Genomic DNA, 25839 nt, shown 5'->3' on the forward strand with positions numbered 1-25839 from the left:
ACTGTACGGGCCTTCATGGACTTGGACTCCTGGGGAGTCCTTTCTTGGCCATTTGACCCGTGGGACATGTGGGTTTTGTGCTTCTTTTTATTTCTTTCTTTCCCTTTTTCAACTTCAGCGATAGACTCAGATGTTAGTCGAGTCACGTCCCACCGCCCTCTGCCCTTGAAATGCTGGCAAGTACGCGGGCCCGCGATTGTCACGTGACGCCGGGGTTCAGCGTATCCTTGCCGGGCAACCGTCTTAGAGACCAGCATCGCTGGCTGCAACATGAATGTGATCTATCCACTGGCGGTCCCCAAGGGGCGCAGGCTCTGCTGTGAGGTGTGCGAAGCCCCAGCCGAGCGGGTGTGCGCGGCCTGCACAGTCACTTATTACTGGTAGGCCCTGAAACGTGGCACCTGGGCGCTTTAACTCCCTTCCTCTCTCCCATTCCCGGATCTGGCTTGGGTACCTTGCGTTAGCCGTGGCCCCTGATTCTGCAAGGGATACCTCAAAAACAGGGGCTTTAAGACAGGCCCCTAAGACTCCCGTGGCCTCGTCTGCCTCATCTCCCACTTACTCATTCGTCATTCATGTTTTCTGAAGGCCTGCTGTGTGTTACGCACTATTTTAGGTGCTGAAGTTCCTTTGGCAGCTCGGTAGATCAGTTTCTTCAAAGATCTAACATTCTAATGTGGGAGACAAATCAGTAAAGAAATAGGCCGGGCGTGGTGGCTCACGCCTGTAATCCCAGCACTTTGGGAGGCTGAGGCGGGTGGATCGCCTGAGGTCAGGAGTTCGAGACCAGCCTGGCCAACGTGGCAAAACCCTGTCTCTACTAAAAATACAAACATTAGCTGGGAGTGGTGCTGGGCGCCTGTAATCCCAGCTACTCCGGAGGCTAAGGTGGAAGAATCGCTTGAACCCGGGAGGCGGAGTTCGCATGAGCGGAGATCGCGCCATTGCACTCCAGCCTGGGCGCCGAGAGTGAGACGATAGTGAATGGGGCAGTGTGTGGAAAGCTTTCTCTATGGAAGAAACATTTGAGCTGCGTTTTGAGAGAGCAGTCAGAACCTGCTGTGCACAGGAGTAGTGAAGAAGGGTAGGGCATTCCCGGCACCCGGGACTGCTAGGGCAAATGGCAAAAGAAGAGAGTCTGGTAACAGCTGAGTGGAGAACATAGTAGTGGAGGGAACAGTCAGTGATTTTCAAACTGCAGGCCAGGGCCCTTTAGCAGTTTATGAATAAGTCACAACCACCATTTAGAGAAAACAACAACAAAGAAGAGCATAGAATGAGTAGAAAGTATCAGATTAATCCTACCTGAATTGTTTCTTGAAACTTTTGTCTTAGTGTTTTATGTGGGCGTGTTTACGGGGAAAACGTATTTCTTGCTATAGGTTGAGTCAAAATTAGCCAGGTGTGGTGGCGCGCACCTGTAATCCCAGCTACTCGGGAGGCTGAGGCAGGAGAATCGCTTGAACCCGGGAGGCGGAGGTTGCAGTGAGCCGAGATCGCTCCATTGCACTCCAGCTTGGGCAACAAGAGTGAAACTCTGTCTCACACACAAAAAAAAAAAGAAAAAAAAAAAGGTTGGAATATCGTTGTGATAGGTAAAGGTTAGGACCAGACAGTGACATGAGATCAAGGGTTTGGAATTTATCCCCTGGGAAACCATGGATGGTTTTGAGCTGACATGCTCTCATTTGTGTTAACGAAAGAGGATGGGCTGCAGTGTGGAAGTTACAGAGGAAGGTAGACACTGACGGCTGCATAACAGATTAAGAAGCTGTTGCAGTACCTTCTTATACTGGCCTAGGTGTCCTTCCTCAGTGCTCTCAAAGCACTGAGTATATTCCCTGTCCTAACACTTAGAACATGGACTGAAATCATTTATTTATTTCCTTCATTAGGCGTATGCCCCACAAGGGCAGGGATGGTATCTGTGTTTTCATTGCTATCTCCTCTTTGGTGGCTTCATTGCATTTAGAATATAATTCAGAATTTGTAACAGAAAATACAAGGCCCTGGCTATTTCTCTACCTTTACTTCCCACCGCACTCACCCCATTTTTTTCTTTGCTGTAGTTATAGAGAACTGAAGTTCTAATTTGCTAAGTCCTTTCTTCCCTCAGTTTCTTTTCCCAGACTGTTCTCTCTGCTAGGAACCTCCCCTCAACTACAAGCCTTCCTGGCTCTCTTTCATCCTTCAGTTCTCAGTTTAAATGTCGTTTCTTCAAAGAGGTCTAAACCCAGTCTCAGCTGTCCGTCATACTTTTCTCACTCACAGTACCACTTTTCTTTGCTTTTTCTGTACTTTTATATTTTTGTGTTTGCTTATCTGATGTCTCTGTCTTTTACTAGACCCAGTGCCCACACATACCAGACACTCAATGAACATTTGTTGAATAAAACTAAATGGATAATAAACCCATTAACTTGGGCAAGGAACACAGGGGGAAAAGATGGTGGGCGTCAGATTTGGTTGTGGGCGTAGAGTTTGAGAGGCCTTTGGGTCACCCCTGGAGAGGTGACCAGTAAACAGCCATGAGTAAAACCTGCCACTCAGGCTTGGGAAAGATTCAACCCTTTGGCCTGATATGAGCACTGACTTTTTCCTTAAAACACCCCTGTCCTCTTTATCCCTCCAGCCGGAATTAATTCCTTCTTCCTCTGAACTGACTTTACAGTACTCTGTATCTCTCAGATGACTCATCTCATATTTCCCTTCATTTTAATTGTTGGTGAATGTGTTATTTCAATTGTGTTACGCTCCATTAATGCTAGATACTATGTTAAATGTGTACAGAGGGACTGTCAAGTATACTAACTTTTGATCTATGTCTGACCTGTCATTGTATGCCCCGTAGTCTCTAGCAGAGTGTCATGAAATCATTGGCATTTGTGCTTTTATCCCTTGGGCCAAAAAATAAAAAATAAAAACATGACAAAAAGAAAGAAATCGTTGGCACTAATATCTGATGAATGCATGTATAAATTATCATCTTTTATGCCCTTCTATTTTTTTTCTTTTACTTATTTTACTTGCTTTTAATTCTCTTTAACACCTTCTCCTTTTGTTTTTTTTGCTTCCTTTTCTCCAGATTTCTATGTCTTTGTGTCTTGGAGTTTTCAAGATTTTTGATAAAACAAAACTGAGGTCGTTGTTCTATAGGTTTTGATGGTTGAATGTAAAGCACCTAGTACCCTGCCTGGAACCACATTGGCACACAGTAAATGTTCTTTTTCATTATCCCAAGTTTAAGGAGCAAGAAAGTCAGTTTGAGTTTGTGAAAGTTTTTTTCTATAAAAGAATTTTTTTCCTGATTATAAATACAGTTCATGCTCACTGCAGAAAACCTGAAAATACAAAAAATAAAGAAGAGAAATAATCCATAATCCCACAACCCAGAGATTAATAACGTGAAATTTTGATGAATATCCTTCTTTTCTCTGAATACATTTATTTTATATATTGTGTGTAATCCTGTGCATATTGCGTTATAGTGGATTAAGACCATTCTCAGAGAATAGCACATTTTTATTTACTTAGAGACACAGTAGAACTTTTTTTTTTATTTTTTTTTTGTGACAGAGTCTTGCTCTGTCACCCAGGCTGCAGCGCAGTGGCACGATCTCAGTTCACTGCAACCTCCACCTCCCAGGTTCAAGCAATTCTCTTGCCTCAGCCTCCCAAGTAGCTGGGATTACAGGGATGCGCCACCACGCCTGGCTAATTTTTTTGTATTTTTAGTAGAGACGGCGTTTCACCATATTGGTCAGGCTGTTCTGGAATTCCTGACCTTGTGATCCACCCTCCTCGGCCTCCCAAAGTGCTGGGATTACAGGACATTAGAACAGTTTTAAGAAAAGGTAATTTTATGGAAGTACATACTAAAACATTGGTGACAGGTAAGAGAGACTTCAGTACCATAGGTTTGCATGAATTTAAATGTCTTTAGTCAGGGCATACATTCTGTAATTCACTACAAATACTGCTGCTTCCTCTTCTTGAATACCACTTCACCGTTTGTTTTCTCCTCCTGGCCAGTGAAGGCATTTAAGTTTGTGCTCCATATGTCAAACAAAAGGAAAAATTATTGCAAAAAATATTGCAGATTACTAACAAAACAAACAGTGAAGTGGTATTCAATAATAGGAAGCTATAGGATCAGTGGTGAATTGTAGAATGAATGCCCTGCCTAAAGACATACAAATTCAGCTTAAAAAAACATGATAATAGCCAAATAAAACATGTCTGGCTCACAAGCTACTTAATTGTGAGCCCCGATGGAGAGCATTTATCCATTCCTACTTTATCCCTGACCCTGTGTTACGAGTGGGACAGATCAATAAGCAGGGAGCCCGCAAATATATAAATAAGCTCACTTTGTTTAGAAAGGCAAAATATGTCAGTTGCTCTCAGTGGAACAAAAGTTCAGGCATCTAAGTTAACATTTCCATTGCTTACAAGCCCCACTTGATAAATTCCCTGTGGAACTCAGCTATTTCCTGGCTAAGTGCTTTTATTGATCTGTTTATAATAATTCTCTACCTCCCCAAAAACATTTTTAAATGGTTTCTGTTATTTCTTTGGTAGCAGTCACAACTTATAAAGAAAATACTTTAATTGCATTTCTGTTGTCCAAGAAGGTGGCGATATTGTCCAAGAAGGTGCTTGAACATGGCTGTATATTGTCTGTGGCTGCTTTTGTGCTACAACAGCAGAGTTGAGTAGTTGCAACAGAGACCCTATAGCTCTCAAACCTAAAATATTTATCTGACCCTTTACAGAAAAACTTTTCTGACCCCTCCTCTAGATTATTTTTACCTGTTTTGAAATATGTATAAATGGAATCAAACAGTTAACTCACATTTAAGTGAAAATGTGTAATAAGCAATAGAAATGCAAAAACTCATAATTGTATGCATCTAACAACAAAGCCTCAAAATACATGAAGCAAAAACAGACAAAATTGGAGAGAAAAATAGACAATTTAATAATAATAGTTGGAGACTTCAATATCCTACCTTCAGTGATGAACAGAACAACTAGATGAAAGATCCAATATCCCACTCTTAGTAATGAATAGAACAACTAGATAGAAGATCAAATATCCCACTTTCAGTAATGCATAGAACAATTAGACAGATTAGCAAGGAAATATAAGACTTGAACCATACCATAAACCAACTAGACCTAACATATCTATAGAACACTATTCAATGACAGCAGAATGCCTATTCTTCTGTAGTGCATATAGAACATTCTTCAGGATAGACCATATGTTAGACCATAAAACCAAATCTCAATAAATTTATAAGGATTGATTTCATACAGAGTATGTTCTCCACCTACATGGAATGAAATTAGTAGTCAGTAACAGAAAGAAATTTGGTAAATTTACAAATATGTAGAAATAACACACTCTTAACCAATGAGTCACAGAAGAAATTACAAGGGAAGTTAGAAAATGCTTTGAGATAAATGAAAACAAAAACAACATACTAAAACTTAGATGCTGGCAAAGCAGTACTCAGAGGGTACTGTATGAATTTAGTACTCATATGAATTTATACTAATATACATTACATTAAAAAGATCTCAAAACAGTAACCTAGCATTTCATCTTAAGAAATTAGAAAAAAAAAGAGCAAACGAAAACATATTTATAAACTCCTTTATGCACAGCCCTGTGTTGGGTATAGACACAAGCTAGCAGAAGAAAGGAAAATTAAAGATTATAGCAGAGATAAAACAGAGAATAAAGAAACTACAGAGAGAACCAATGAGACCAAAAATTGGCTCCTTGAAAAGACCAACAAAATTGACAAACCTTTAGCTAGGTTAACTGGCCTAGAAAAGAAGATTCAGATTACTAAAATCAGAAATGAAAGTGAGGACATTACTACCAACCTTGCAGAAATAGAAGAGATTATAAGAGAACACTATGAGCAATTGCATGCCAATATCCCTGTGTGACTTCAGAATGTGAATGTGTGCCTGCAGAAACGATATACTCTCCAATCCCAACACAGTTTATACACCATCAAATAACCACATGAAAAGAAAGAGATTTGAGTCTCGGAAATGGCTTTGAGCTCCCTGCCTGGTTTGTGTTTGGCTTACTTTTCTGGTGTCCAGGGATAGGTCAGTAGGAGGGTTAATGGAATCTTAAGTCATGCCAAATATAAAGATCATGAAGTCTATGTTTCTGTCGTCAGTGGGGTGGTACATCAGAAAGCTGACTGGGACAGCATCCATGAGAAAATATGTCAGCTCTTGATTCCACTGCGCACTTCCATGCCCTTCTACAATTCAGAGGAAGAACGGCAGCATGGCCTGCAGCAGCTGCAGCAGCGGCAGGTAGGGCCTACGGCACTTTCCAAGGTTAAGTCGTAGGTGCAGTGAAGCTGCCCAAGACAAGGGTCGAACTGTGTTGAGATCACTAAATTGTAACTTCACTGAGGGCAGAGACTTTGTTTTATATCTTTTTAAGTCCCCAATACCATTCAGTCCGTTGTTTTCCACATTTACTAAATACTCACTGTATTAGTGTGCTAGTGCTGTCACAACCAAATACCACAAACTGGGTGGCTCAAACAACATACATTTATTTCCTCACAGCTCTAGAGGCTGGGAAGTCCAAGATCAAGGGGTCAGCAGGTTTGGTTTCTTCTGAGGCCTCTCTTCCTGGCTTGCAGATGGCTGCCTTCCTGTGGTATCTTCATGTGGTCCTTTGTGTGCAAGCATCCCTGGTATCTCTTTGTGTGTCCAATTTCCTCATTTTATAAAGGTACAAGTCAGATTAGATTAGGGCCCATCCTAATGGCCTCATTCTAACTTAATCACCTCTCTACAGGCCCTAGCTCCAATTATAGTCACATTGTGACAGACTGCAGGTTAGGGCTTCAACACATGAATTTTGGCGGGGGACCCAGTTGAGCCCATAACATCCACAGATGCCAAGAGCCTGGCCATATAATAGGAGGGTTAAGAATGATGTATGGATATACTACTGAATAAATAAAGGAGGTTAACAAAACTTGCCACTATTCTTATGTATAATGTTGAGTATTACTGAGTATTGAGCATCTCAATCACTCTAAAAAATTAGCGCCTTATTATAAGCCATAAATCCCTAGACATAAGATCCATCCATTTTAGTGTTATGATACTTTGATAGTGGCCTTAGAACAATGCAGAGTTAAAGTTTTTTGTGATGTTAGCTAAACAGGATAATTCTGGAAGGGAAAATGAGATGTTTCTCTCAAAATTAACTCAACTATGAAGGCAGAAAGTTTCTGATTATCCTGAGACATGCTAGCTTTGCTAAAGTAAAGTTTTATTAGAACTATAAGAATAATACTCATTTATTCATCTGATAACTCTATATTGAACGTTCATCTATGCCAAGCACTGAACTAAGATGAAAAGACACATGTTCCTGGGCCTTAACAAACTCATAGTCCAGAGTTTACCTTCTTATATCACTTATGTGGGGCTTCACGTCCACTCTAATACAGGGAGGCTCACTATGTGCCTTTAACTGGGTCATTAGGTGTTGGCCTTATCCCCAGGGCCATCTACATCCACCTCTGCCTTTAACTTCAGACTGTCTCAGATAGTCTGTTTCTCTCTTCCACAGAAGTATTTGATTGAATTCTGCTACACCGTAGCCCAGAAATACCTCTTTGAAGGGAAACATGAAGATGCTGTACCAGCAGCTTTGCATTCCCTTCGCTTCCGCGTGAACCTGTATGGCCTGAGCTCTGTAGAGCTTGTGCCTGCTTACCTGCTGTTGGCCGAGGCCAGCCTTGGTGAGTGAAACTGACTTGAGATCCCTGGATCCCTTAAGTGGTGCTATGTTTGGGTTACACTAATGATCAAAGAGTCACCCTTGACAGTGGCACCAAGACACCTATTGTAGAAGGAGCAGGGTTGCTGTAAAGTTTAGCACAAGATAGGGAAGGAGATGTCACAGACTTTTGTCTACAACTGGCAGAAATCCACTCAAGCTGGCCTGCACAAAAAGGAGGAACTTTGTGAGGGAACTGTAGTATCCTACAGGAGCTGAGGCTTCATGAGGGACTAGAATTGGAATGCTGTAAGGTACCAAGGCTGGTGTCTTTCGTTCTCTCTCTTGGGCCTTGTCTCCTGTCTCTACTTCTCTCTGGGTGTCTGCTTCACTCTTTTCCCTCTCTGCAGACCAGATTTGTCTACTCTGTGCTCACTGTAGAAGACAGCTACCCCAAAATGTCAGATGGAGTTTTTCAATTTACATGTTTTCTTGGTTTGAGGTAGGCAGTAGAAACTAATTAGCTTCTGATTTCCAATTACAAATTCGTAGAAGACAGAATTTTGTTGACATAACTTGAGTGTGGGATCCACCTTTGTTCCCTGGGATCAGAGTCACATAGTTCAGAAATACAGGAACCTACCCCTATAGATGGGAGAGGCAATTCTGAGAGTATGAAGCAGACTTAGCAGACACCCTTCGTGGTGGCTACTACAAAAGGAAAACTGGCATTTTGAGAGGAATTGATATTCTTGAGCATCTACAGTGTTTTAGGCACTGTGCTACGACTTCATATATTTTAATAGCTACCATTTAAAAGATGCTTCATACGTTTTAATAGCCACCATTTAAGAAAATACTTTTTTAAAAGTAAAACTTTTTAAAAAGTAAAACTGTTAAAATTAAGTACAGTGTAAAGAACTTTTATCCCTTGAGTTCTCTAAGAGTAAGTTGCCTTCCTGGTTCCCTATCGTTAGAATACTTCAGTGTCCCCTTAGTAAATGAGATAGATTGTATTGTGGTTAGGAAGGAAAATGTCTTTGTGGGAACCACACAAGGGGACCCTGTCATCCAAGAAGACCCCATGCAAGTTTCTCAGATTTTCCCAATAACATCTTTATAGCAAAAGGATACAGTTCAGGATCACACTTTTCATTTTGTTGCCATGTGTTGGCAACAAAACTCTGGAATAGTTTCTTAACCTTTTATTGACTTTTATGACCTTGACACTTTTAAAGGTTACAGGCCAATTGTATAAAACATCTCTCAGTTTGGGTTTGTCTGATATTTCCTAAAGATGGGACTTAGGTTATGGATTTTTGGCAAAAACGGTACAGAGGTGATGCTCTGTTCTCATCCCATTCTATAAATTGGCATGTTTTCATTTTTTTTCATTACTGATGATGTTCATTTTAATTACATTATTAGGATGGTGTCTGCCAGGCTTCCTCCCTGTAATGTTACTCTTTCCCCCTTCTGTAATTAATAACTTTAATTTTCATCTCATGGAGAGGTCCTTTGAAACTATATAAATATTCCATTCCTCATCAAATTTTCAACGTATTTATTTAGTTATATCAGTATTGCCTCTTTATTCAGTGGGCTTAAATCCATTACTATCATTAATTTGATGCTCAAACCATCCCTGATTTGACCAGTGACAGCTCCCACTCAAGCTGGCTTCTGCATCTCCTAGATACAACCCCTTTTGCTCTTTGCTCACTTTCCTGCTTTCTGGAACATACCTCTAAAGAGCCCTGATTTCTTTCAGTGGAAAGTGAAATTCAGAAGCCAAAAGCTGTGCACTAAATGTACTCATGCCTTTGGGGTGTTACTGTTCCCAGGCCTTCTCAGGGGAGTTAGGGAGTAAGTTTAAATATAATAATGGGTGTATGTATGTATGTATACATTACATCTGTATTTATTTCTATATGTATATATCTTTTTTTGGGGGGGGGACCGAGTCTCACTCTGTCACCCAGGCTAGAGTGCAGTGGCACAATCTGAGCTCACTGCAGCCTCCCCCTCCCTGGTTCAAGCAATTCTTCTGCCTCAGCCTCCCAAGTAGCTGGGACTACAGGTGCGCGCCACCACACCTGGCTAATTTTTGTATTTGTAGTAGAGACGGGGTTTTGTCATGTTGGCCAGGCTGATCTTGAACTCCTGGCCTCAAGTGATCCACCTGCCTCAGCTTCCCAAAGTGCCGGGATTACAGGTGTGAGCCACCGTGTCCGGCCTATATCTATATATCTACATCAATATCTGTATGACCACTGGTCTATACTGTTTTACTGTTTGATCCAGATCTAATACAGCACCACAGGGTTCAATCTGATTTACTCCCATAATTGCAACTCCCTTTGCTGACAGCTTTCACTTTCATTAGTTTATTTATACGTTAATCAGTTCCCCTATATGAACAAATCCCTGCTCTCTAACTCCATCCTTTCCACCTTACAGATACCTTCTCCCCCTCCATGGGCTCTGACTCCTCATTCCAGGCTGCCTCTGCTGTGTGGATCCCTTCTCACTTGTGGGGGTTCCAACCCCCGATACCAGGCTGTTTGCCTGCAGGAATGCCCTGCTCACCCTGCTCAGGTCTGACACCCCATTCCAGACTGTCTTTCCTCCAAACTAACGAGAAAAGCACTGGACAAGAAAATACAGCCCAGGTTCTGTTTATCTCTGACACTGGCTAGCTATGGGATTCTGGAAAACTCACCCTAGCCCAAGTCTCATCATCTCTCATCTAGACCACTGCCTACTAACTGGTGTCCCCACATCTTCTCTGGCCTCCCTCCAATCTGGTTTGCATACAGAAATGTGACCCATCACTCCTCTGAATAAAGATCACATTTCTAAAGCAACCCATGAGGCTGTGCTTGATCTAGCCCGTAGCAGGTTGTCCCACCTCAGTTCTATCACCTTGTCTCTCTTGGATTATTTTCTCTCTCCCTTCCGGTTACGCTGACTGGCCTTCTCTCAGTTCCTCAGAAGCACGATGATTTCTTTGTTCGGAAAGGCTTTTCTGTAGCCACTCTCTCTGCTTCTCCTCCTCTTCCCTTCACCGAATTAACTCCTCGTCATCTTTCAGGTTTCAGCTCAAGGGTGACTACTGCCTTGTCTAGAAGCTTTCCCAGGGCTCCAGACCAGGTTGGGTCTCCCTCTTTTTTTTTTTTTTTCTTTTAGACAGAGTCCCAATCTGTTGTACAGGCTGGAGTACAATGAATGGCCTGACTTTTGCTCACTGTAACCTCTGCCTCCCAGGGGCAAGTGATTCTCCCACCTTAGCCTCCCCAGTAGCTGGGACTACAGGCACACGCCACCACGCCCAGCTATTTTTTTGTATTTTTAGTAGAGATAGGGTTTCACTATGTTGCCCAGGCTGGTCTTGAACTCCTGACTTCAAATGATCCACCCACCTCAGCCTCCCAAAGTGCTGGGATTATAGGCGTGACCCACTGCACCCAGCTGGGTCTCTTTTTTAATGTATTCATTTAAAGACCTACTCTTTTCTTCTAAGCACTTACTCCATTAATAATTGTATTCATTGATGAGATTATTTAATTGTCTCCCTGCTCCAGTAGACTGTAAGCTCAGGGAGAACTGGATCTGTGTCTATTCTTACTCATCACGGATGTCTTCATGCTCAGCCCAGTACTTAGCACAGAGAAGGTACTAAAAAAATAATTTCACAGTACCTGAAACCTAGTGAGCACTGTGTAAGTATGTGTTGAATCTGAGTTCTCTTCACAGGATTATTTTAAGGACGAAATGAGTTCAAGTGTAATGACCATGAAAGTGCTTTGAAGTCTGGAAAGTGCTGTCTGAATGGAAGATTTCACTGTAACTCTACAGCCATTGATTTGAAACCTTGCTAACCTTTTTGGAAGTCTAAAGAAATCACTTTCCTGTGTACATGTTTCTTTCCCATCTTAGAGATTCCTTCAGACTGGAGTGGACAGATAACAGATATTCAGCTTTATTTTTTCTTTTTAGTAAAACTTTGAAATTTTAATCAACTAGAAATGACATTTTCAGTAACACTTCAAGGAGGAGCCACCTACTCATCTTCCCCTACTGTTATCAGCGCTTTGGAAGCAGGAGAGCCTGGGTTCAAATGTCAGCTCTTTCTTTACTGGCTGGGTGATCGTAGGCACCAAGCTCTTCCTCACTCAGAGCTTTCATATATATGGCTCCTTCTGCCTGGGATGCTCTTTCCTTTCTCATACATGGCTGGCTTTTGATCATCCTTCAGGTGTCTGCTTAAACTGGCCAGGTGTGGTGACTCACACCTGTAATTTTAGCACTTTGGGAGGTCAAAATGGGAGGATCTCTGGAGCCCACGCATTCAAGATCAGCCTGGGCTACGTAGCAAGACCTCATCTCTAAAAAAAAAAAAAAAAAAAAAAAAAAAATTAGGTGGGCATGATGGCATGCACTTGTAGTAGTCCCAGCTATTTGGGAGGCTGAGGTGGGAGGATTGCTTGAGCCCAGGAGGTAGAGGCTGCAGTGAGCTAGGATTTTGGTTACTGTGTTCTGTTCATTTCCTTCACAGCACTCAAGTTTTTTCTATTTATTGTTTGCCTACTTCACTTGATTTTAAGCTTCTTGGAGTCAGGGATAATGTCTCAGTGTGCATTGAGCATCACACATTGTGATAATCAATTAGGTGAATATATGGTTGGTTGAATGAATGAATGAAGTTGCCTCCTCTTCGAATTCCTCATCTGATAATTATTTCACAGGGCTGTTGGCAGACTTAGACCACAGATGCAAAGGGACTAGCACAATGTCAGGCAAATAACAGGTCTTCAATAAATGCAGATTCCCTTTTCTTCCCCTGGGCACCTCACAGCCGCAACCTTTGACTCAGCTGTAACTGCTGTATGCTGCATTCCTTCACTTTCATCACCAAGTCCTGCAAAATCTTCCCCCATAATATGTCCCAGATCTGCCATTAACCCAGTGTAAGCCTGTTGCCTCACCCTTCAGACAAGTACCACTGGTCTGTAAGTGGCTGTCCTTTCTCAATTCCATGAACTATTAAAATCACCCTAAGGGATAGTATCACTTCCTTTATGTCTTCACTACCTCCACTTCACCCTATGCCTCTCCAGGCAGGCATTGTCCATAAGAGGCAGGCCTGAACTTACACACTCACTGGTCACAAGCTTAGTTCTGACTGTAATCTCATGGGCTAGTAGCAGCCCATTCTTCTCACCTTTCTCTCTCTCTCTAGCCTCACAGTTTATTCTCCCAAGTAGGCCTTTTCCTTTAGGACTGATGCTTGTTTAGATGCTGGTTCAGCTGGGCCTTAGAGTCTTCCTTCTTTGGCATTGCCTCCTTGAGTGAGAACTGGATGTTGAAAATTTTAAATTTCCAATATCTGTCAATGCCCTGTGCTCTTTTTCCCATCTAAACAATCTTAGTTAAGAGTCATTTGCTTCTTCAAATTTGAGAGGACTTCAGTCTAAACCTCATATTTTATAGACAAAGCCTGGAGGGAAGATGTGACTAGCCATGTTCACATGAGCCAGGATCAGGGACTAGGCCTCATGCTCCTAATCTAGTAGTTTCCCATTTTAGTTTGCCCTTTGACCTTCCATCAGGCAAAGTTACTTGCTTCTCCTTGTAGACTGCTTCCTCTTCATCTCTTTTCCTTTTATTCAGTGATGTAGGGTTACAACTAGAATAAAAGCATGCTTACATATGAACTAGGTCTGACAGGAAGGACACAGAGGAGAAGGGGGTTGACTTATGAGGGGTCGTGTCCTTATCTCCTGACCCTTCATTGGTGTGGTTTCTGCTGCAGCAGCTGTCACACCAATGCTTCACCCCCAGAGCACACCTCCTGCCCTGCAGCACGCTGACGTAGTGGCTTTCTATTCAGTTCTGACACATTTCCCTAGGAGCCAAGCAGGTAGGCAGGCCTCTGTATGTGTAAAGATGGTAGGTAATAAAAAGCTTTAAGTGTCAAGAGTATCTGAATATTAGCAATAAAGGTGGCTTTCCTTTCTCTTACCTTCCACATTACTTAGTAACCGTGTGTTGTCCATTCTACTTCCTGTCTCTTTTGGATTGCCTCCTACTTAAGTAGTTCACTGTCTTGTTTCAGGCTCTTAAGTGTGCTTGTCCAAACTGTTTCAGACATCTTCCAATGAATCTTCTACCTTTATTCCTCCCTTCTGATCCCTCCTCCACATTGGTTCCAGAGGAGCTTTCTAAATTTAAATCCGATTCTCTTACCCTTTTTGAAAATCCTCTAGTTTTTATTCACATGCATCAAGTTCCTTGGCATAACTCACTAAGCCCTCCATGACTTGCCCCCTGCCTACCACCGTAGCCTCATTTTCTGCCACTCTGTCCTTCACAATTTGTGCTCCAACATCACGGGCCAATACGGTTGGCCCTCCATATTTGCAGTTTCTGCATCTGCCCATTCAAGCAACCATGGATCAAAAATATTTTTTAAAATAACACAATGATTAAAAATGATACAAATAAAAACAATACATGATGTTACTTGTGGGCTTATAAACAAAAAAAGAAAAAATTTAAAACTTAAGAAAGACAAATGATATAGTAGAACAACTATTTACATAGTATTTACATTGTATTAGGTATTATAAGTAATTTAGAGATGATTTAAAGTATGAGGAATGATGTGCATAGGTTATATGCAAATACTGCACTACTTTATATTAGAGCCTTGAGCATCCTCATATTGAGGTATCTGATGGGAGTTCTGGAACCAAATCCCTGCAGCTATGACTCTGTATAGTTCTATGAACATAACATATTATTTCATATTTCTGCGACATTGCACATGCTGTTACTTCTGCCTGGGATGCTCTCCCTGCCTTATCTACCTGGAAAACTTCTATTCATCCTCAAAACCCAGCTCAGACTCTGCTTCAGTGTCACTCTCATCTCATCTGTAGAATTAAACATTTCCTATCCTCTGACACTTCCAAAGCTTGTGTTTCTACTGCAATTATACTATATTGTAAATATATTTGTTTTCATGTTGCACGTTGAATCCCCATCACTCAACACAAGGCCTGGCACATAAAGGGTATTACATATGCATATATATATTTCACAATTGAGATATAATTCACATATCATAAAATTCACTCTTTTAAAGAATAATTCAGGCCAGACACAGTGTCTCATGCCTATGTTCCCAGCACTTTGGGAGGTCAAGGCGGGTGGATCACCTGATGTCAGGGGTTTGAGACCAGCCTGGCAAACATGGTGAAACCCTGTCTCTACTAAAAATACAAAAATTAGCCCGGTGTGGTGGCGCATGCCTGCAGTCCCAGCTACTTGGGAGGCTGAGGCTTAAGAATCACTTGAACCCTAGAGGCAGAGGTTGTAGTGAGCCGAGATCATGCCACTACACTCCGGTCTGGGCAACAAAGTGAGACTCTGTCAATAAATAAATACATAAATAAGTAAATAGACAACCCAGTGGTTTTAGCACATTCTGTAGGTTGTGCAACAGTCACCATGATCTAATTCTACAACATTTTCATCACCCCTGAAAGAAAGCCTGTAATTGTCAGCAGTTACTCCCTCTTAGTGCCTCCCTTGCGTTGGACCCCCTGTGGTTGCCTGGCCACCACTAGTCTACTTTCCATCTCTATGGATTTGCCTGTTCTAGACATTTCATATAAATGGAATCATATGTGGCCTTTGGTGTCTGGTTTCTTTCACTTAGTGTAGTGTTTTCAAAGTTCATCCACATTATAGCAGGCATCACTACTTCATTCCTTCTTGTGACTAATATTCCACTCATGGATATGGAGATGGAGATGGAGATGCCTCCTTTTGTTCATCCACACATCAGGTGATGGACATTTACATTGTTTCTGGTTTTTTTTTTTTTTTTTTTTGACTCTTCCAAATAAGCTGCTATGAACATTCCTGTGTGAGTTTTTGTGTGTCAATAAATAATTGAGTCAATGAATACATAAGTGAATGGGTAATGACTCATATTTCCTCTCGTGTTCTTTGACCCGGATATGAATTATAACCTTCTTTTCTGCTTTTGGGCAGGTCTGGGCCGAATCATTCAGGCTGAAGAATATCTATTCCAAGCCCAGTGGACAGTCCTCAAATCAACTGACTGTAGTAATGCCACCCACTCTTTACTGCATCGGAACCTGGGACTTCTCTATATAGCTAAGAAAAACTATGAAGAAGCCCGTTATCATCTGGCCAATGATGTAAACAAGCTAAGTTATAACACCTGGATATTTCCAAAATCTAAATTATAACACCTGTATATTTCCAAAATCTGTTTGTTTTTTTTTTAAAAACTGTGCATTTCTCTAAAACTTTCTATTTACAACTGATTATTCGGTGGGATGTTAGCCATAACACAATTCTAATGACCTGAGATCAAGCATTTCTACTTCCTAGCTATTCAACCTTGGCCAGGTCACATGTTCCTGAAGTTTCAGTTGCCCTGAAGAGTAAAGGGAGGCAAAACAGCATACTCATTAAGAGAAGGGCTTTGCTGGCTGGGCATGGTGGTTCATGCCTGTAATCCCAGCACTTTGGGAGGCCAAGGTGGGCAGATCATGAGGTCAGGAGATCGAGACCATCCTGGCCAACATGGTGAAACCCCGTCCCTATTAAATTACAAAAAATTAGCCAGGCATGGTAGTGCGTGCCTGTAGTTCCAGCTACTCAGGATGCTGAGGCAGGGGAATCGCTTGGACCCGGGAGGTGGAGGTTGCAGTGAGCAGAGATCGCGCCACTGCACTCCAGCCTGGCGATACAGCAAGACTTTGTCTCAAAAAAGAGAGAAAGGCTTTGCTTCCAGTCACAGGTCTGTTGTTCCACTAGCCATGTAGTCTTGGAAAATTTGTTTAACCTCTTTCATCACCTGCAAGACAGGAATAATAAAATAGTCTCTGCCTCATTGCATCATTGCAAAGATTAATAATAGGACAATATATATACAGTACTTTGGCTATTGTTTTAAAGAATAACAGTAATATCTCTACTTCAGAGTGTTGGTTATTAAATTTAAAAGAGCTAGATGTATAAGAAAGCACTTATCAATTATAAAACTCTGTACAGAGCAGCCGGGCACGGTGGCTCAAGCCTGTAATCCCAGCACTTTGGGAGGCCGAGACGGGCGGATCACAAGGTCAGGAGATCAAGACCATCCTGGCTAACACGGTGAAACCCCATCTCTACTAAAAAATACAAAAAACTACCAGGGCAACGTGGCGGGTATCTGTAGTCCCAGCTACTCGGGAGGCTGAGGCAGGAGAATGGCATAAACCTGGGAGGCGGAGCTTGCAGTGAGCTGAGATCTGGCCACTGCACTCCAGCCTGGGCAACAAAGCGAGACTCCATCTCAAAAAAAAAAAAAAAAAAAAAACAGTACAGAGGTTAGATGGGATGTTGAGGGTGATAACTGAATTGTTCTTTCAAAATTTAAGGGGTTTCTATTAGGATTTCAGTATTGGAAAATATTACCAGAGAAAAGAGTTCCTGGGTGTGAAATCTGAGTTAGCGTAGGGTCGGACTGCAGTCTCCATGCAGGTTGGTTGTCTCTTCAACCTCTCTTTTGGCCTCTGCACCAAGCAGCCCTTCCTCTGGTTGCCTGCATGTACAATGTCCATAAATCAAATTTTACTCTGGTTATTCTTTAAATTCCACTACCCCATATCCATTCTCTGCCCTACTCTATGCCCTGGGAGCCTGACCTCTATGGACTACGCAACCTGTGGACTCCATTGCTCTCTGGCTTTGGTTGGGTTTGGAGAGTGGAAGGCATAGCAGGGAAGTGGAGAGTAGGAGGAGAAAAAGGCTGGGGTACTGATTCTCCCTGCTGCGTCTCTGCGCCACCCCGATCTGGCAGGAACAGTGTTCCCCTGTGGCCACAGCTCCTGTCAGGCAGCCTTCTTCCATAGTTCTAGCTCTTGCTGGGCCCTGGTAACCTTGTTTCTTCCCCTTGCTGTTTCAGGTGTAGGGATGGTAATAGTTTCTTGCTGTTGGTAGTCCCTGGTGTTTCACTAGGCCTTGTTGGTTTTACTTTTAGGGCTTTTCCCTAGCCCTGGTTGGTTTCTTAACCCTTCTACATGTCAAATAATAATTCCACTAAACTGTCTTCAGGCAATCTTATTGAAGGTGCCATCTAGTTCCACCTGGGCCCCTGACTAATACAATTCTTTGTGTTTCCTCTCTATACTCTACATCCTCCAACAAATTAAGCAGAGGCACATTCTGTCCTGAGCTAGGCCACACAGTTAAGAATTAGTAGGCTGGGTGTGGTGGCTCATGCCTGTAATCCTAGCACTTTGGGAGGCCAAGGCAGGCAGATCATGAGGTCAGGAGTTCGAGACCAGCCTGGCCAATATGGTGAAACCCTGTCTCTGTGAAAAATACAAAAATTGGCTGGGTGCAGTGGCTCACGCCTGTAATCCCAGCACTTTGGGAGGCCGAGGTGGGCAGATCACCAGAGGTCGGGAGTTTGAGATCAGCCTGACTAACATGATGAAACCCCATCTCTGCTAAATATATAAAATTCGCTGGGTGTGGAGGCATGTGCCTGTAATTCCAGCTACTCGGGAGGCTGAGGCAGGAGAATTGCTTGAACCTGGGAGGCAAAAGTTGCAGTGAGCCGGGATTGCACTCAGTCTCCAAAAAAAAAAAAAAAAAAAAAACAAAACAAAAAACAAAAATTAGCCAGGTGTGGTGGTGTGTGCCTGTAGTCCCAGCTGCTCGGGAGGCTGAGGTGGTGTGTGCCTGTAGTCCCAGCTGCTCAGGAGGCTGAGACAGAAGAATCGCTTGAACCTGGGAGGCGAGGTTGCAATGAGCCAAGATCACACCACTGCACTCCAACCTGGGCGACAGAGGGAGACTCTGTCTTGAAAAAAAAAAAAAAGAAGAAGAAGAATTAGCACAAGCTCAGATTCCGTAGCCTCGCTTTTTAAACACACACACACACACACACACACACACACACACACACCCCTTTATTGATATATACCATAAAATTCACCCATTTTACATGTACAATTAAATTTTTTTTTTAGCAAATTTACAGAGTAGTGCAACCATCAGCACAATCAAGTTTCAGAACATTTCCATTACCCCAAAGAGATCCCATGTATCCATTTGCAGTCATTCCCATTCCTGCTCCAGCCCCAGGCAGCCGCTTCTTGTTTCTACAGATTTGCCTTCACAGGACAGTTGGAACAGACAGAATCATGTGTGGTCCTTTGCCTCTGACCTCTCTCACCTAGCATGATTATTCTGAGATTCATCCATGTCGCTGCATGTATCAATAGTTCATTCCTCTTGTTGCTGATTAGCATTCCATTCCTAAATATACCACAGTTTGTCTGTCCATCAGCTGATATCCATCAGCTGATGGATATTTTGGTTGTTTCTCTATGTTTAATTTTTTAAGGAACTAACAAACTGTTTCCACAGAGGCTGCACCCTTTTACATTCCCACTGGCAATGTGTGAGTGTTTCATTTTCTCCATATCCTTCCCAACACTTTTTATTTTCTGCATTTGATTCTAGCCATCCTAGATGCAGTGATATCTCATTATGGCTTTGTTTTGCATTTACCTAATTACTAACTATGTTAGCATCTATTCATGTGCTTATTTTTCATCTGAATATCTTTTTGGAGAAATGTCAATTCAGATCTTTTGCCCACTTTTAAATTGGAATGTTGTAACAGTTTTTTATATGTATTCTAGATACAAGTCCTTTATCAGATATATGATTTACAAAAAGAACTCAAGCACTCTCCTTCTTCCTCCTGCTATAGATTTATTTTGCCAGTTGTGCATTTGGAACAGAGGACATTAGGACTTCAGGAGGCTACTTCCACCTGGCTAATATATTCTATGACCTTAAAAAGTTGGACCTGGCAGACACATTGTACACCAAGGTGAGCTGGGGAATGTGGGAGTTGAGCCTTCACTCTTAGGCTTGGTGTCTTACAACTTATATTAGACTAATCACGAAAAATATACCATTCATGAGAAAGAGAGGCACAGAGAGATGAAGTGGCTTGCCCAAGATTATATAGCCTGATACATGATATACTCCATTTTCTTTCTTCCCATGTCGCCACTACCAAAATAGACTAACCCTTAACATCCATAGGCTGATTAATGAATAATGAAGGATAGGTCAGTAAGAGCCAAACCCCTTCAAATAGACTGTTGTATGCTGTGTCATACCCATAGCAGCAAGCTAATATGGGTATACTGAAGTGTGCAATAGAGAAGAAGAGGTTTCCAAGGGAAATCTATTGCTACAAGATCCTGTCAAGGGATCCAAGAACATGAGAAATTTCCATATTTACATAGAAAAGATTTCAGACTGTTTCCAATATATTAAAATGTCATTTGTATCCATATAGTAACACCTCACTTAGCAGGCAATCATTTGTGTAATGAATGTGTAATACGAACTTTCTGCTGATTATTGATTCATTTTTTAGACCTGCTTCTTAGAAAGAGGTATTTTGCTGTAGCTTAAAAGCTTTAGAATCAGATAGACCAGGGATTAAATTCTGGCTATGCCACTTAACAGCTCTTACCAGAAATCATGTGTGATCTGAACTTCTCTGAGCCTCAGTTTATTTACATGTAAAATGGGAATAATAAGAATATTACATCGGGATGTTATGAGGATGTGAAGGTTTCGTGTTGTATGTGCTGCACAGAAGATAACCACTGTTATAAGACCCCACTAGGGCTACCCCAAGATGAGCTGCCACAGGCCCTTTGCATCACTTGTCACACTTACCTTGGTCAGGCCTGTGTGGGCTCCTAGGGCTCCCTCTGCCTCCAGGTACAGTAAGAGAGAGAACCTCCAGTTGTCCAGAAGCTGGGCCAAATGCACTATCCTCCTCACCTACCTGGTCCGAATGCTGAGATCTGGTCTGCTTTTCGTATTACCTTCTCTTTTCCCAACAGGTCTCTGAGATCTGGCATGCATATTTGAACAATCACTATCAAGTCCTCTCACAGGCTCACACCCAACAAGTGGATTTACTGGGCAAACTATTTGAGAATGACACTGGCTTGGGTAAGTGGCAGTTTTCCCTGAAGGCAGAGCAGTGACTTCATCTCACCCAATACACAGACCTTGTCCCTAAGAGGGAAAGCAGCTGTCCCTGTCATGAGGCATACCATTGCCACCTTCCCCATGTTGCTGATGGAGAAAACTGAGACACGGGGATCAAAGAGATTTTACCAGTGTTGGGAAGAATTCAGATCCCTATCATCACACATAGCCATTGGGGGGTTACTAAGGGACAGATTTAGAGGAAAAAAAGACCCCATCAAAACCCCCTGTGACTTTTGCAGAGCATCCATTTCTTATGTTATCCCTCCAGGGCAGCAGTCCCTATCTTTCTGGCACCAGAGACCTGTTTCATGGAAGACAAGTTTTCCATGGACTGGGGGGTAGGGGAGGAATGGTTTCAGGAGAATTCAAGTGCATTACATTTATTGTGCACTATGTTTTTATTATTATTAATGTATTGTAATATATAATAAAATAATTATACCTTGCATCATAATGTAGAATCAGTGGGAGCCCTGAGCTTGTGTTCCTACAACTAGATGGTCCCATCTGGGAGTGATGGGTGACAGTGACAGATCATCAGGCATTAGTTTATCATAAGGAGTGCACAACCTAGATTCTTTGCATGCACAGTTCACAATAGGGTTCGTGCTCCTGAGAGAATCTGATGCTGCTGCTGAACTGACAAGAGGTGGAGCTCAGGTGGTAATGCAAGCAATGGGGAGTGGCTGTAAATACAGATGAAGCTTTGCTCACCCCCACCACCCCTGCTCACCTCCTGCTGCGCAGCCCAATTCCTAAGAGGCCACAAAACAGTACTGGTCCATGGCCTGGGGGTTGGGGACTCTTGTTCCAGGACATGTAAGCCAAAGTAGACTCTACACAGAAGTTGCATTGCTGATTTCTTCTGGTGCCTTAGCTTCATGCTCTACTGAACAGTGAGCTGTTCAGTGGCAGGGCCCAACTGGATTAAACTGTATTCCCCAGCGCAGCAAAGGGCTAAGTGTTGAATAGTACCGTACAGCATCATGCCGTCAGAGACAATGAAAAGACACAGAAGATCCAGTTTCTGCTCAAAAGAGACATACAGTGCAGTTGGTGATATAGAATCTATAGGCAGTAACAAAAGAACTTTCCTGTGAGTACAAATTATATTACAGGATGAGTCCCAGAATGAAGAGGTGAGGACAGCTGGGTGGTGTTGAAGAAGGAAGACTCTTTGGAGGAGAGGTTTTGAGCTAAAGTTTAAAAAATTAATAACTATTGAATTTTCTCTAATTATGTAAATAGTTCGTGTTACAGCTGAAAACTTGGAAATCATAGATATCCAAAGATAGCCAACCTTAACATGATGGTGTATATCCTTTTCATCTTTCTCTCTAAGCTTAGTACATGTATAAGTGCTTTTAAGTGCATGTTGTAACTTCTCAGTAAATGATGACTAAAGTAGGACCAAAAACTACTGGGGAAAATAGTAAACAGACTCTCAGAGGGAAGCATGAAGGTTGTTGCTTATGCATCTTTGGCCTAGACGAGAAGAGTTAAGCTGCTACAGCTGCAAGAAGTCCCTTCCCCAAGTTCTTTCCTCTCAGCTATAGAGTGGAAGCTGAATTGGACCCAAGGAATCTGCCTGTGACAAATTCTCTGTGTTTGCAAGTCCAAGAGATCTAGAGTTCAGGACTCCGAAAGAGAGAAACCTTAGCAACTTTGGGACCTGTGGGAGTGAGCATATTTTTAGGCTACTCTGATGATGACATGCTAAGCAAAGCTGGAAAGTGGATTGAAACTCCTGCTTCCACACACGTGGAGGGAGTCCTCCAGGTAAAAAACTTGCTGTAATTGGTGCTACTTCCACCAGTGCCCCTGGGAAGGCTTCAGCAGACCAGGCCCTTTAACAGCTGAGTGCTTTTGATGAGGGCAGACAGACTCAGTTGCCAAGAGCCTGTTTTTTCTTTCTTCCCCTTCCAACGCAGATGAAGCCCAAGAAGCAGAAGCCATTCGCATCCTAACTTCAATCTTGAACATTCGAGAATCTACATCTGACAAAGCCCCTCAAAAAACTATCTTTGTTCTGAAGATCCTGGTCATGCTTTACTACCTGATGATGAATTCTTCAAAGGCAAGTTTCCCTAAAAAAGCAACACGTCTAAAACGAAGGTAGAAATTCGTCTAGTTGAACTCATTTGTGTTTTGCCCAATTCCAATAGCTTTTGCCCTCAGGGCAAGCCCTCACTCCGAGGACATTCAGATGCTCACGTTTCTCCTGTGTTGAGTCCAGCCTGCATAATGGAAGCTGGATTGTCTTCTTTCCCCGAGGGTTCCCAGGCTTGCATAGACAAAGGGAGTCTGGGGCGGTGCTGGGAAGCCTGCAGGGCAGGAGGGCTCTGGGGAGGCTTGGAGGGATGAAGTCGCAGCTCTAACTCCACTCATTACTGAGTTCCCCGTTGATGCGGGGATTCAGGCAGAAATGCATTGCCATGAAATGATTCAAAAAGTAACTGTTTTTGAGTACTTTTACATAGTAGTTGTTGGCCTAAACCCTTTACTTAATTATCATACTTAATGCTTACACCAACATTGATAAGGTAGGTATTTTATTATCTCTACTTTACAAACAAGGAAACTGAGGCACTGAGAGGGTCAATTCTTTGCCCAATGTCTTACAGACAATAAGTGGCATATCTCAGGTTTATTGATTTATTGGTTGATTCTCTCATTCATTCAAACATTTATTGAAAACCTACCATTTGCAAAGCACTATTCTAGGGACTGGGGATACAGTGGTGATCCATACGTTTCTTATCTCCATGGCACTGGTGTTTTTTGGAGGAGTGGAAATAAACATATGTATGTCTAATATAATTTCAGATAGTAGAACTGCTATAAAGAAAACTAGGCCAGGCACAGTGTCTCATGCCTGTAATCCCAGTACTTCTGGAGGCCTAGCCAGGATGATTGCTTATGTCCAGGAGTTCAAGACCAGCCTGGGCAACATAGTGAGACCCACTCTCTACTAAAAATTTTTTAAAAAATAAAAAAATCAGCCGGGCATAGAGGTGTGCACAGCTACCTGGGAGGCTGAGATGAGAGGATTACTTGAGCTCAGGAGATTGAGGCTTCAGTGAGCCGTGCTTGTGCCACTGCAGTCCAGCCTGGGTGACAGCAGGATCCTGTCTCAAAAAAAAAAAAAAAATTAGAAGAAGAAAAAGCAGTAGGTGGGGGAGAGAGAGGAGTCTGGTTGGAGGGAGGCCTTTTTGTGTGGGTGACATGGGAAAATTTAAGACTCCTTTCCTCTCTCCTCCCTGTCTTCTTTTGTTTCTTCAGCTAACTTTTACTAAGCACCTGCAGTATACCAGGCCTGGAGGAGCTCACAAGTTATAATAGAGTGTGAGAGTGAAGCCCAGAGCACTGTAGGAGCACAGAGGAAAGGCACTAACCCTCTCTGGGATAGGAGCAGGAATGAGTGAGGAATAGGAAAATATTTCCACTGAACTTTCAAATTTACATTGGACAAAACCTCTTTTCTACAGTGCAATGTCCAATTTTCCACTGTATACTCAAGGAAGTCATTACCCCAGGGTGTGTTAGATCTAAAGAGGCCTTAGACAAAAGGCACACATCTATCTATCCATCAAGACTGGCACCTCACTTCCTTCAGGCCATCACTTGACTCAGCTGTTTTCTTTTCAGTGAAGCGTTCCCTGCTCTCCCTGTCTAAAACTGCAACCCCCCACTGCTACCTCTAATGCTTCCTATCCCCTTTCATGCTTTATTTTTTTCCTTAGTATTTATCCCTACTTAAGAGACTATTGTGTTTTACTTAATTGTCTTCTTTATTGTCTTTAAGAGACTATTGTGTTTTACTTAATTGTCTTCTTTATTGTCTTTCTCCTCTACTACACTGTAAGTTCCATGAGAATAGGAAGTTCTGCCTATACTCACAGGACCTGGAACATAGCAACCATTCAATAACTATTTATAGGAAGGTAGGAAGGAAGGAAGGAAGGAAGGGAGGGAGGTAGGGAGGGAGGGAGGGAAGAAGAAAGAAGAGCTTCTTACCAAGTCAAAACTCTGGGCCACATGGCCCCCAGGACCACCCCAGGGTGGTAATTTACTTGTGGCACCTGTCACCTCTATGCCTTCCAGTGATGGCCTCTAGGGCCTGATTAAAGTCCTACAAAGATCTCACTTTGTTAAGAAGGTATACTTAATTTGTGCTTCGTTTGTCAAGTCAGGTGGCATTTTTTGCTGGTGCCCTGCTGCCCTGCCCAGTGCACATGTGGCTAGCTGTAAGAGCCCAGTGTGTTTACAGGTTTATCAACAAGAGCTCAGTGGGTGTTGTGAAAAGGTGATGAGTTCTCTCTCATGTTTCTGGAGTTGAGCACAGATGGGGCTTCCCAGTGTTATGCTATCCTGTGACAATTTCCTTTTGTCACTACAATTCTATTTCAGGCACAGGAATATGGCATGAGGGCCCTCAGTCTAGCCAAAGAACAACAGCTTGATGTCCATGAGCAAAGCGCCATTCAAGAGTTATTAAGTCTCATTTCAACTGAAGACCGTCCCATTACTTAGTGACCCATGAGCTCTGCATCAAGGGTTATTCCAGGGGCTACGGAACGTCGATATTCCAGCCCTGCACAACTGCTTTGAGGTACTGTAGACAGCTGAAGTTTCCACCTTCTTCCCCTGGGATTGCACACATAGCTGTTATTTTTTTCTTACACAGCATATTGTGGGAATATAAAGCTTTAGGCACAGAAATCAGTAAAAACTGTGTTTGTCATGACCTTTGTACTTGATTTATCATGATTTTGTGTGACTAATATGTAGTCAGATCACTAATATGGTATTTGTAATTAAACTACAAATAGTTTGTCATTTTCCCAGAAGTCTCCCAATGATGCATGTTTCATACACTTTTGCTAAAGGAGGGGTAAAGGAGGGGGTAGGGAATAAAGCTATATTGGAGCAAA

General features: G+C 42.4%; 1 protein-coding gene across 3 annotated transcripts; it reads left to right on the forward strand.

The window, feature by feature from the left end:
• Nucleotides 1–25839, forward strand: ZMYND12 (zinc finger MYND-type containing 12). Of its 3 annotated transcripts, none has more exons than XM_023221324.1 (8): nucleotides 271–380; nucleotides 6207–6348; nucleotides 7631–7802; nucleotides 15845–16014; nucleotides 19593–19715; nucleotides 20752–20863; nucleotides 22837–22982; nucleotides 25316–25839. In XM_023221324.1, exons 1-8 carry the CDS (start codon nucleotides 271–273, stop codon nucleotides 25436–25438), a joined length of 1098 nt encoding a protein of 365 aa, XP_023077092.1. In that variant the 3' UTR covers nucleotides 25439–25839. The 3 variants fall into 3 exon arrangements, with proteins under 3 accessions (XP_023077091.1, XP_023077092.1, XP_023077093.1); XM_023221325.1 differs by lacking the exon at nucleotides 271–380 and adding an exon at nucleotides 6610–6740 and having other exon boundaries at nucleotides 6255–6348; XM_023221323.2 differs by lacking the exon at nucleotides 7631–7802 and having other exon boundaries at nucleotides 1–380.

The sequence above is a fragment of the Piliocolobus tephrosceles genome, chromosome 1, assembly GCF_002776525.5.
Source record: "Piliocolobus tephrosceles isolate RC106 chromosome 1, ASM277652v3, whole genome shotgun sequence".
NCBI classification, from domain to species: domain Eukaryota; kingdom Metazoa; phylum Chordata; class Mammalia; order Primates; family Cercopithecidae; genus Piliocolobus; species Piliocolobus tephrosceles.

Excerpts from the sequence above, each read along its gene's own strand:
- ZMYND12 (XM_023221324.1), top strand. The coding sequence starts at position 271 with ATGAATGTGATCTATCCACTGGCGGTCCCCAAGGGGCGCAGGCTCTGC. Across the intron at positions 381-6,206 it reads TGCACAGTCACTTATTACTG|TGGGGTGGTACATCAGAAAG; the intron begins GTAGGCCCTGAA and ends TTCTGTCGTCAG. Across the intron at positions 20,864-22,836 it reads TGAGAATGACACTGGCTTGG|ATGAAGCCCAAGAAGCAGAA; the intron begins GTAAGTGGCAGT and ends CTTCCAACGCAG.